Here is a 13,198-nt window from a genome sequence, read left to right as displayed (position 1 = left end):
CCCTATTCAAGATAGCTTGTCACTCTTGAATGATAGTAGAAATTATTTCCAAAATGTGCCAATTTATTCTCTGTCCTCGGCTAAAATGTGGAGAAAACTGACAGATAATTTAAAAATAGTTGTTGTTTGGTCTACAATGATCTTCTACAGTATGTTTACTGGGGAAATAGCAATACCAAGAAATTGACTGGAGTACAACAAAGAAATAAAATAATTTCTGCATTCAATTTCAATTTACTAGCTATAAATTATGTAGAGATTTTGAGGATTCATCAAACAAAAATAATATCAGTTTCTCACAAAAGTGCTATATTAAGAGTGGTGAGACATATTTCTCCAAGTCAACCACAGTTTTCTCTACCATATCCAAAGTTGTTGACCTAGATGAGTTGGGGCTTGTAGCAACAGCTAACTTGATACCACAAGTCTTAAGAAAACGAGCAAACATAACTTGTAAGCTTCTCCCATACCCTGTTAAAGCGATACAGCCCTTGTCTCCTATCAGCCAAGAAGCGCAAGCTGGAACTGGATGAAATTGATCTAAAACGGAGGGAAATTGAGTTTTTTTAAGCCACACAGTCATTTAGGGAACAGCATAAGCAGCTAGGAGAATTTGAGGAAGAAATAGAAAATTTTAGAGAGGAACTTGAGCCATATTTCCATTCACATTGGCGAAATTTTGATCTAAGTGGAGTGTACAATGTGACTGCATTTACTATAAATAATAAAGGAAAATTTGCATATGTAGTTGTTTTAGGAGAAAAGGAAGGTTCGAAAAATGTTTACTTTGTAAAGGGATGCCATAAAAATGTTTCTATTAATGCATACAATGCAAGAGAAGAGCTTAAGAAAGAGGGTTATTTTGTAATCCCTTACACTGACAAAAAAGAAATTATTTGTCTACCAAGGGGAGAAAAAATTTGTGTAATTACAGTCAATACTATAACAAGCTATAATGGTCATACATTTCCTAGGATAGAATCACTTAAGTTTCTGTCGGATGTATGGAAAAACTTGGAAGACACTCCCTTCACACAAAAAGAAGTGGAGCAGTATAATAACATCACAATGCTGGAATTTAAAGGGAAAGTAAAAGTAGGACAGTGTAAAAGATCAGGAGAGTTACCAGAAGGTATAGAGTTAGTCATTACTGCTAAACGAGTGGAGGACAGAGGAGGAGAACAAAGGACAATTTTTGTCCTCGGAGAAGAGGAAAATTGTCCTCGGAGGACAGTTTTTGTCCCCGGAGGGGAGGATTTTTGTCCTCGAAGGATAAAATTAAAGTAAAAATGAACTTACATGTGTTGATTTCACGAAATGACAGCTATCTCCTCGGCTATGCTTCTCTCAGTTCAGCTAGCTCCTCGACTGTGCTTGTCTCAGCTCAGGTATCGTCTCAGCTTAGCTATCTCCTCGGGTATGCTTGTCTCAGGTATGTTTCCCTCATGAGAGCTCAACTGGATATGAGGTTCGGAACTCGAGTTGAGAGGTGAGAAAATGCTGTGAAAACAATGAAATATTTAATAACTGAACTGAAATCATTTGAGAATGCTATTCAAAATATGTTGAAATGGTGTGAAATATTTAATAACTGAACTGAAATCAATCGAGAATGCTATTCCTCTATGTTGAAATGCCGTGAAATATTTAATAATATTAGAAATCATTCGAGAATGTTTAAGTGAGTTGGCATGGGGGATTTCAGCTTCTAGCAGGTGTTTTCACCCTCTCATGCTGAGTTCTAGACGAGATTTTTTTTTTTTTCGTCTTCTAACACATGGATGCTATTTGAAAAATGATCGAGTGTCAGTTTTTGTAATAGGAGAGAGAGAATACTTACAAACCGATAATGATGTGGGAGCACGTGTTGTTGGAGAGAAATTTGAATTTTTTTTCGCCTTGTAGCACACTTCGCTCTCGCTCACACAAGCCTGGAACAGAGAGAGAAACGTATGCTATATAAACAGAAGTGATGAGAGGAAAATTATCATTTACATCTGAGCCACCTCCGCGATGACTTCTCCATCAACATCTTCTCCATCATACATCCTGCCGGATAGCCCGCCGCAGCGCATGCTCAACTTTTGGCAGCAGCAGAAAGCTTGCAGCTCAGCTGCCACCTCCGCTGCCACAGCTGCCGCCTCCGCTGTCTCCCCAGCATCCTCCTCCGCCTCACCCCTGAAGAGACAGGGAATCTTCGTTGACGAGAGAGGGGTGAGGAGATCGTGATTCCGGACAGTCCTCTGCCACAATCTACACCGGCTACCTGGGCGCCGCGGCGTGCGGTGCTGACAACTCAACCCAGCAAGCAGCCGGTGAAGAGGAGGCTAGTTTTCGAGGACGAGGGCATGCTCACTCAATCAAAGGTTAGTTTCAACAAATATTATTAACTTGTGTTTGCACAGATTTTTTCTGTGATTGATTGTTAAAAAAAATCTGTGCACATACGAGTCTTTGATTATTTGATACGAATATTATTTGAACCGAATAGAATGCAAAGGAAATATTATTTGAATTATGAGATATTATTGTTTAAAGTAATCGATCATGCAACAATGTTAGCAATATTTCCTTGAACTGATTAGAAATGGTATTATGAGATATTATTGTTTAAAGTAATCGATCATGCAACAATGTTAGCAATATTTCCTTGAAGTGATTAGAAATTGAATTATTAGATATTATTTGAAGTGATTAGAAATTGAATTATGAAATATTCCTTGAAATGATTAGAATGCAAAGGAAATATTTCCTTGAAGTGATTAGAAATTGAATTATGAGATATTATTTGAAGTGATTAGAAATTGAATTATGAAATATTCCTTGAAATGATTAGAATGCAAAGGAAATATTATTTGAATTATGAGATATTATTGTTTAAAGTAATCGATCATGCAACAATGTTAGCAATATTTCCTTGAACTGATTGGAAATTATTGTTTAAAGTAATCGATCATGCAACAATGTTAGCAATATTTCCTTGAACTGATTAGAAATTATTGTTTAAAGTATTCGATCATGCAACAATGTTATTTCAATAACTAATATTACTCACTTTAAATGCCAATTTGATGATGTCGAGTTGAGATTATGACAATAATCTGATTTCTATATAATCTAGGACGAGAACTCATCCATGGTGCCGCTGATGAAGGAGGTGCAACAAAGGGAGGAGGAGGAGGAGGAGGAGGAGGAAGTGGAGATAGAGAACGAGATGGAATCAGAGAACTTCCTGAGATTATTTAATAGTCGCACCGAGAAGCCATGGACGCCTCTGCGTGAGCTGGAAGAGGGGTTACCTTATCCAATATGCGACGTGAGAGAGGCGTCCAACCAGCACAGGCGGCGAATTGTGCTCAAAATCCGGGTACCTGGGCTAAGAACAAGGGATGTGTATCTTCCAGAAAGATTTAGCCGGATTTTGAGCACAAAAGACATTGAAAACTTCAAAATAAAGTGTAAAACATTATCTCTGTTTGTAAAGCATGTTAATGCTTTTATCACCGACATAAAAATTGTTAAATTCTAATGTCGGTAAGCATCTAGCATTAACATGCTTTACATGTTATTATTATGTATGTGTGAATAGATAAATAAAATGTAATATTGTTTCTATAAAAATTGTTTTCAATTCTTACCTGTTGTTGTTGTTGTTGATAAGTTCGTAATGAATAGTAGAAACACACAGAAGAAGAAATGGTTCACCTGCTCTGTTGTGAATGATATTTAAATAAGGTGACTGAGTCTTTTATAGTTTGTTGTGAGCATGCTCAGTAGTCTTTACCGCTACACACACACACACACACACACACACACACACACACACACCACACACACACACACATACACAGCCGTACAGCCAAGAGGCAGCGGCTTCTCGCTCGCTCCCTCCTATATCTGTTTTGGCACGTGTTCCTGCAGATGTGGGTGGGCGCACAATGGCAGCATCATTTCCCCCCTTTTCAAATCACATTTACCTTTCAGATTATTTGCTATTTGAAATAATATTCTTATCATTCAAGCAATGTTATAAGCACATAGCGTATGAATTCATTTCCAACTCGATTGAAAATTAAACCAATTCAATTCAATTCAAGTTGGTGTATTGATTAATTAACCTCAGTTAATGTTCAACCATTGAGTTGAAAGGTAATGAAAAATGGTATGTAGGAGAAAAAAGCAGTGTTCGAGGAAATGGGGTAAAGGAATCTTGAGTTCAGCGGCAAGAGTTTTTAAAGGTGTGTCAGGTTTGGCAGGTAATGTGACATCAACTATTTTAAATAAGGTAATTGATAACCTGGGAGAGGAATATCATATTCCGGGATACGAGTATTGTGGCCCAGGAACAAAGGTTAATGAAAGGTTAAAGAGAGGTGATCAAGGTATAAATTCATTAGATAGAGCTTGCAAGATACATGATATAGCGTATACTCAAAATAGCGATAATAAAACTCGAGCGGTAGCTGACAGAGCTCTAGCAAACGCTGCATGGGACATTTTCAAAAATCCTCAAACACCCCTTGCCGAGAAAGCACTTAGCTATTTTGTTACAAACGTCATGAAAGCTAAAGCCGTGTTTGGTGGGTCTTTGAGAAAGAAGGAAAAGAAGAAGAATGAGAGGAGAAGTTATAGTAATGATATTAGACGCAAAGCTATAGCTCAGTTGAAAAAGCATATTGCAGGAAAAGGATATTTTTCGAAGCCTTTTCCTAGTATTAGTGGAGGGAGAGTTTTAATTCCACCCCTACCCCCATTATCATCATATGGAGTGAGTTTATTCCCTCAAGTTAAGAAACGTAGAACAACAAAGAAGAGTAGGAAGAAGACAAAGAAGAAGAAAAAGGCATGAATATTGAAGGAGAATTGAGTAATTATGATTTGATTGATTGGTCGAAATTATTACAGATTCAGCTAAGAGGAATATATATGCTAGATGCATTACCCAAAAAAATTCTAAAAAACGAGAATGCCATTGTGAATTTAGCAAGGGAAAGCGAGGATGGCACACATTGGGTAGCATATAAGAAAGTTGGCTCTAATGTTTGGTATTTTGATCCAATTGGAAATTTACAACCGCCATACGAATTGGACAAATATTGGAAAAAAGAAAATGGAGTAAATATATTTTATAATGTAGAGCATATGCAACCATTAAATAGCGATTTTTGTGGTCATCTTACATTATTGTTTCTTGCAAATCAGTTGTAATTAAGTGTTTGTGCTGAACACACAAGATGGTTGTTATTACATTACGATCTAACACGAGTAACCTCTATGAACATTTACAAGAAATTATAGAATTGGATAAAAATCGTGAATGGGAAATTGGATTGATTAATTTTTCTAGTTACAATAGTATTGCAAACATTAACAAAGGAACAAATTCCAGCTTCAAATATGGCGATAGATTGATCGAGTTGGATACTGGTGCATATGAAGTTGAGGATATTATAAAATCTTCAAAGAATAAATTGAATATTGATGGGAAGAAGAATAAACTTATTATACGTGCAAACGCAAATACTATGAAGATTGAAATTCATTCTGATAAACCCATTGATTTAACACGTTCTGATTTGATTGCTAAGATACTTGGTTTTGATAATGTTGTTTTGCAGGCAAATAAATGGCATTATTCCAAACATTTGGTTAACATAACAAGCGTTGACAGTATTGTAGTTGAGTGTAATTTAGCATGTGGCAGTTACTCTGACGGAAAACAAAAACATATAATCTACGAATTTTTACCAAAGGTTCCTAGCGGCTATTTAATAAACGAAGTACCATCACCGATTATTTATGTACCTTTGAATACGCATCAAATTCAAACTATTAATGTAAAGGTAACAGACCAGAACGGTTCGTTTATTGATTTCCGTGGAGATACAATTACAATTAGGTTGCACATACGTGAAAAGTAATGGGTTATCTTATTTTCAACCCACGTTCGAATATGTGCATGCACAATCAAGTCATTAGAGAAAGGAACGCGATAGCGTCAACACCTAAAAACAAATGTGCTTTGTCGGCTAAAAGCGCGAGAATATTAGAAAAGTTGGGTTTTATAGTTGATTGGCGAAATGTCAGGAGGTCCCGCAGCAATTAGTGAAATTCTGGATGTGGAGACAGACCTTCAGTTTTATAATGATATTACTAAATTCCAATTTCACACTCATACAGTTTATTCGGGTCAGGAAATAAAAAACTCTGACGAGGCACATATTGGCATAAATTCTTTAGATGTCTATTCTTTACCTTGTAAATCATTCATATTGATTGAGGGAACAGTTAACTGTACAAAACCGGGAACAGACCCAGCCGATGCACCAGTTGCGGCAGACTATAAATCAAGCAGTAACGTAATCGGCAACCTTTTTGACGAAATACGATATGAATTAGCAGGTCAGCAAATTTCTAAATCAAGATTGATTGGATTAACATCCACAATTAAAGCTATTCTAGTGAAGAATACTCTCGATAAAAACACATATCACTTGGCTGGTTTTGACAGAGCAGGATATGAGCTAACGGATAATAAATTCACTTTCTGTGTACCGCTGAAATTAATCCTCCCGTTTTTTGAAGATTTTCAAAGAATAATTTTAAATTTGAAACAGGAACTTGTCTAATTGAGGTCACCGACAGATCTAAATTGTGTTGAGTCTACAAGTGGAACAAGCGTTAGTGTGAAAATTACAAAACTACAATGGAGAATGCCCTACATAACTTTAGAAGATCATGTAAGACTGAAATTTTTGAGACTGCTTGATGCTGACACTCCACTGAAATTAGGTTTCCGGCATTGGGAAATTTGTGAATTACCAAATTTGCAAAATTCACTTAACCATTCTTGGGCAGTTCACACCACATTGAGTTTTGATAGTCCAAAATACGTTATAATTGCATTTCAAACTGATCGTAAGAATAAAATTAAAAAATCAATATCTAATTTCGATAGCTGTGGTATTTACAATGTTAAATTATATTTGAACAGCGAGTATTATTCATATGAAAATCTGCTAGGTAAGAAGGAGGTATTATACCGCATGTTCCTGGATTTCGCACCCTCGTATTATTATCATTCAATCAATAGCGAACTCGGAACAGAAATTGACTTTAAAACGTTTTGTGAATCAACACCGCTGATTGTTGTAGATTGTTCACACCAACCAAGTCATTTGAAATCATCGACAGATGTTCGTATTGAAATGGAATTTAATAGTGCAGTACCTGCAAATACTTCCACGTATTGCGTTTTAATTAGCGATCGTGTGATGGAGTACACACCTCTCACGAGCATGGTGAAAGAAGTTCAGTGATTTTATTGATAGAGCGCACCGCCTATATAAGGTGTGCATGCTGCTCAATTTAGTTCATTATCAGTTTCACCTTTGAACAGACAACATGTCCTATTCTTTGTGTTCTGATATTTTGGACAAGCCACAAACTCGCTCTATTGGTATTCAGTGCGATCTTGATAGTTTCTATTATGAACCATGCTGCGGTACACTGATCCAGAAGCCGCTGCAGGTGGAGGAGGAGAGGGAGAAAGACGAAGGATTCGAGGAGCCCGCCGCCGAAGATAGAGAAGTGGACAAGCAGGCGCCTACGAAAATTGCTACGGTTGATCTTCACTGGTTTAAACAAGATTGTAATCAAATTATTGTGAAAGAACTTGCCATAATTGATCAGTTTAATAATTATATTGTGTTCCATTTCAAATCACCATTTGCAAAGACAGAATTGAGTGCAAAATTGTATAACGATGTAACATGGTTAGAACGTCACTATCATAAAATAAAATGGGAAGATGGAGATTTAGAATACAGTGACTCATTAATACGTGATTACCTTGCAGGTTATGAGAAAATTTTCACAAAAGGAACTGAGAAAGCAAAGTTTTTAAGAAGATTGCATAGCAACGTTCAATGTATACCAGAGGATTTTCCAAAACCTGATTTCAGCTTTTTCACTAGTTCATGGTGTTATGCTGTGTGTAACATTCATAAAAATAGACCACATTCTCGCTGTGCTTTATTCTCTGTGCAACATTATAATTCTTTGTTGTTTAAAAATATGTATCAAACAAATAATTTCTTGTGCGAAAACAATCGAATGCAAAGTATGAAAATGGCTCCGATGTACACGAATTCACAGAAAAGAAACTTTGCTCGTTATGGATTCTTCCACAACGGAAAGGATCTACAATGTGTTTATTGCCTGCATGCATTGAGACTGCATAAAGCATGTACATGTTGTCTCTCGTCAATTAATGAAGAAAGACCACTTAATTACTCTATAATAGTTCCTGCCTACACTTAGTTTTCTTCATTCGCTCAACAACATGGATCCGAGAAAGTGGTTGGCTGCCGACAACGAATTGGAAGTGAGGTTAAAAAACTGTATTGATTGGTATGATGAGTGTGAAAGTGCAATTAGGAAATCAACTCCTGAAAATTATAGTTTGGCAAAACAATTGAAAGACATTTTTCTAAGCACGGTTAATTTAAATGACATAAGAGACTATCTATGTTATTATCGTCCTCATAATTTGTGTATAGATAAGCTAATTAAAATTGAAGATGAAATTATGAATAGTTGTGCTGCTGCTGATATGTGTAAATAAACGTTTTCTGCCTTCAAATGATTTTTCATTCCAATATCCCATTCACGATTTTTAGTTTAGTTGCTGCTTAGAGCTAGACCTGACAACACGTGTGGTGTGATCTTTTTTATACAGACACGAGCCCCTATAACACATGCATCTCATCAATTTAGAAAGAGAGATATATCTTTCTCTACCCCCTCATCTGACACATGTCAAACATCTGGGACATGCAGTGTTATGGTTTTTCAAAATTCAAAAAATTAACTCGTCTCTTGATGTCAATTTCATTTAACGAATTTGATTCAATTGCAAAGAATATTAAATTTTCAACAGGATGTCAAGATGTTGATTTACCGTTAACAAAAACAGAAAATGTACACTTTTCAATTTTATCTGAGATTTTCGAACTGCTCAATATTCTAGACAGCGGTCATCTACATTATGATTGTACAAATGATTTGTCATCTGTTGTTAAAAATTCAGATGAACTTTGGAAATGCTTGTATGATATTGCAGATAAAAAATGTAAAAGAACTTAGATCATTGTAGAGATTCACTAGTATAGCATTAGATGTGAGAGAGAGAGAGAGAATTTCTCAATTCAATTAGATGTAGAGAGAGTCATTGACCTCACTCTGGATTCACTAGTATAGCATTAGATGTAGAAATATGGATTCACTTTAATTTGACAGTAGAGAATTTTTCCCCCTCAAAGAGATTTTTTCCCTCATCTAGCATTCACTTCAATTTGTCAGTATAGCATTAGATGTAGAAATATGGATTCACTTTAATCTGTCACCAAGGGAATTTTTCCCTCTCAAAGAGATTTTTTCCCTCATCCGGCATTCACTTCAATTTGTCAGTATAGCATTAGATGTAGAAATATGGATTCACTTTAATCTGTCACCAAGGGAATTTTTCCCTCTCAAAGAGATTTTTTCCCTCATCCGGCATTCACCTCAATTTGTCAGTATAGCATTAGATGTAGAAATATGGATTCACTTTAATCTGTCAGTATAGAGAGGGAATTTTTCCTCCTAAAAGGTAAATTTTTTTTCCCTCACCTGGGCAAGGGGAAGGGGAGAGAGAGAGATATCTCTTTTCAACCCCCTCACCATCACTGTGCAGGGGGAAGGGGAGAGAGAAAGAGAGAGAGAGAAAGATATATCTCTCTCTTTTCATCCCCCTCACCTCCACTGGGCAAGGGGAAGGGGAAATCTATTTTTAGAAAGAGAGAGAGAGAAAGATATATCTCTCTCTTTTCATCCCCCTCACCTCCACTGGGCAAGGGGAAGGGGAAATCTATTTTTAGAACACCCCCCACCCTACTGGTGGGGGGAAGGGGAGGCGGGATGGACGAGGGGGGAGAGGGGGGAGGGGGTTTTGGAGCAAAAAAGCTTCCTCAAAGTATCAGTTTATATCTACTGTTGAATTTATTTGAATTAATCCATGCTCATATTCTATTGATTAATTATCATCTTTTCATCCTCTAGCCCCTATATATTGTAATATTGACATTTTCAAATTGTATTCTGATACCTGTAAAGTATATAACTACAAACATTTGATAAAAAAAGATATGTACAAGGTGATACATATCTGATAGGTATATAATATGTACGTTGTTTACATATCTGAAGCATATCTGGTACATACCTGATCTATATCAGTTATGTATCACTGATAAGTAAACGATACTTATCATTGAAACATATCAGTTACGTATCACTGTTACATAACTGACATGTATGAATGAAATGTATCATTCACGTTTCTTTGATTCTTGTTTGGTACATATCACAAACACGGACATTTCTACCTATCTGATACATAACTTATATATATATATATATTGTAATGTATTAAATTTTGATAAGCAAGCAAAATCGCTAATGGAAAGAATTTTCATAGGTCTTGAGCAAACAGCTGCTCTATTATCGCCAAGTGCGATAGCAACAAGTGAAAGATTAGATAATAATAGGTATCATGGCTAAAATTAGAACAGCACAATAGAGAATAATTTCATTTGCTATTTATTATATTATATAAAATATTGGAATTTTGAGGTTAGGCTATAATACCTACTGGTCGGCAACCTAATAATCGATCAAGCCATGTAATTTGAAATCTAGCCAGACACCTTGGCAAATTTTGTTGTAAACAAATAGTATTCAACTAGAGGATTTGGTAAGCACATGGCAACTCATTGTAAATAGGAAAACAATTCATAAAATGCACAAAAATTTATTATCTGTAATGGGCATGTACAGAACACCAAAAAATAAATAAAAATATCAAGGAAGTATGTATATTCAGTAGGCACATGGATACATTTGTGAATTTTGCATGAACCAATCAAATTGCAGTAGTGGATGGGCGGCAACAACGAGCCGATTCAAATTTATCCATAGATATTTATATAAATGATAAGAATTTATAAGTTATCACTACTCAGTTTATGTATTGGACGTGGTCCGAATAATTATAAAATATAATACCTAAGATATAAGTTATAACTTAGTAGACTGGCACGGACTATTTGATCTTTTTAATGGCATAGTAACTGAATATTTAAATATATGCAAATTTGTAAGTCAGAGGTATGATCTTAGAAAATAGGGGTAGAACAGAGACCACTTGCCTGCCAGATGCTGCCATGGAACGCCACTGAATTTTTATACAGCACAAGTCCCTTTTGTTAAATTGTATGTTGGAAAGATTTAAAGTTTAAATTCATTAATTAATTTTGTATAAGACTTAGTGATGATGTATTAAAGCGTGAGTCATTAGATATTTATTTATTCCCTTGGAGAAGACGACTTCGGCCACCAGAAAATTCAGGACGATAGGAATTTCAGATCGTCACCATCATCTTGTGAAATTCAGCACGTGAGTGATAAATTATCAAAACAAAAATAGTGAAACAAAAATATAAAAAGCTAGCTCGTCAAAGGGTCATAAATATTGAAATTAATATAAAAACTTGTGCAAGTCTTAAAAAGTATAAAAACGTATTTTTAGTAACTAAGAACTATATCTGATGCATATGTCTAAGGATACACAGATTGAAGAAATATTTAAATTCAATGTTGAATATAAATATGCTCACTCAATCATTGATTTATTAGCAAATTATAAAGATATAAATGTAGCTCATGTTCACTGGATAAATTAATTTATCTTATTCCACCAGAGGCCGAACCTTAAGCCCTGAGATATATATTGAGATCTATACATATTAATATATTTGAGATTTATGATTTATCAATTGATTATTTTTATTATTTTTGGAAAGAAGATATATATTGAGATTTTTAAATGAACAAGCAGCAGCAAGTCAATACCTGAGCTGCATAAAATAAATGCATACGTTTAATGATTTGAAAGCACATGGTAACGTTTCATGCTAAAGAACTAGTGAGCTAATCTGTGATATTTTATTTATGATATATTTGTTCTTATATTTACTATTTTTGCTTGTTGCTCTATATATTTCTATATTTATTTATTCATTGATATTTTTCTGTGTAATATATGTATCAATTTTTTATGATGTATCCTTTATTTGTTCCCCTACTTCCATGCATGACCAATCTCATTTTTATTTATCTAGTCACCAGTATTGAAATATTAATAAATTCACCATCTGACTTTATTCTTCCTTGAATAAGTTGGTTAAGACAGCGATATATAGCATTGATAATCAAATCTTTGGAAATAATACGTTCCAGAGATTTATATAAATTGTCCAAGAGCAGTGAATTGCGGGAGCTCCTGGGCAAGCCAGTTAGAATTTGGTATAATTTATATTCTAAGAACCACAACCAGAATTATATAATTTTTTACTCATGCTTTACCGACTGCAGCCAAGCCAGGCAACCCGTTATTGACAAAAATAACGTCACAATATATATCAGATATGCATCCGTATATTTCTTATATGTATTGTAGGTTTCTAGGATATGTATCCGATATCTATCAGATACATAACCGTGCTGTGTGGGAAGGGATATCAAAAAAGATGCTACAAGAACATGACAATGCAACGTATAAACAAACAGAAAAATTAGCATGAGAAAATATATTAACTTTGGACAATGTCCAAACATGCAATAATGCCCTTAAGTCTATTAAAATATAAATATAGATATAAAGATATTCTAGATGGACTCATATGTTTGTCTTTTTCAATTTTCAGTGCACTTATTCCTGCATTCTAGAGCGAACAGGACTGGTGAGAAAAAGCTTCTTGTTTACTTTTACTGATACAAAAATTCAATTTCAAATTTTAAACTTAAAAAAACTCAAAGAACAATATTTGGGCTGAGCATGTGGGGGTTTGTGGAGATATTCTATGCGAAGTATGTTGAAATACAGAGTGTCCTATGAAAGGTGTAACAGACCATAGATTCTACATGGGATTTGCAACAAAACATGACCACTGAAATTTCTTTTATAACAACCTTAGTTTTTGAAGTAAATTGGTTCTTCTATATTCTTGAAAAATGTCAATAACTCACTAGAAAACTATCAGTCAAATCCAATTCCAATGTTGGAGAGAAGAAGAGACTTTCTATAAGTTCCATAATT

The 13,198-nt window shown here is 35.0% G+C and overlaps 1 protein-coding gene across 4 annotated transcripts in view; it reads left to right on the top strand.

The window, feature by feature from the left end:
• LOC111055537 overlaps positions 1-13,198 on the top strand; it is a 257,536-nt gene that overhangs the window by 222,755 nt on the left and 21,583 nt on the right. For 3 of the 4 annotated variants that reach the window (XM_039425085.1, XM_039425083.1, XM_039425082.1), the window contains one exon: positions 12,807-12,842. The exons of the other annotated variant lie outside the window; for it this stretch is intronic. In XM_039425085.1, coding sequence (XP_039281019.1) covers positions 12,807-12,842 — 36 coding nt within the window. The remainder of the gene's footprint in view (positions 1-12,806; positions 12,843-13,198) is intronic. 4 annotated transcript variants of the gene reach the window in all.

This window comes from Nilaparvata lugens, chromosome 3 (assembly GCF_014356525.2).
Source record: "Nilaparvata lugens isolate BPH chromosome 3, ASM1435652v1, whole genome shotgun sequence".
Classification (NCBI taxonomy): Eukaryota; Metazoa; Arthropoda; class Insecta; order Hemiptera; family Delphacidae; genus Nilaparvata; species Nilaparvata lugens.
This window is presented reverse-complemented; position numbering and strand designations above follow the sequence as displayed.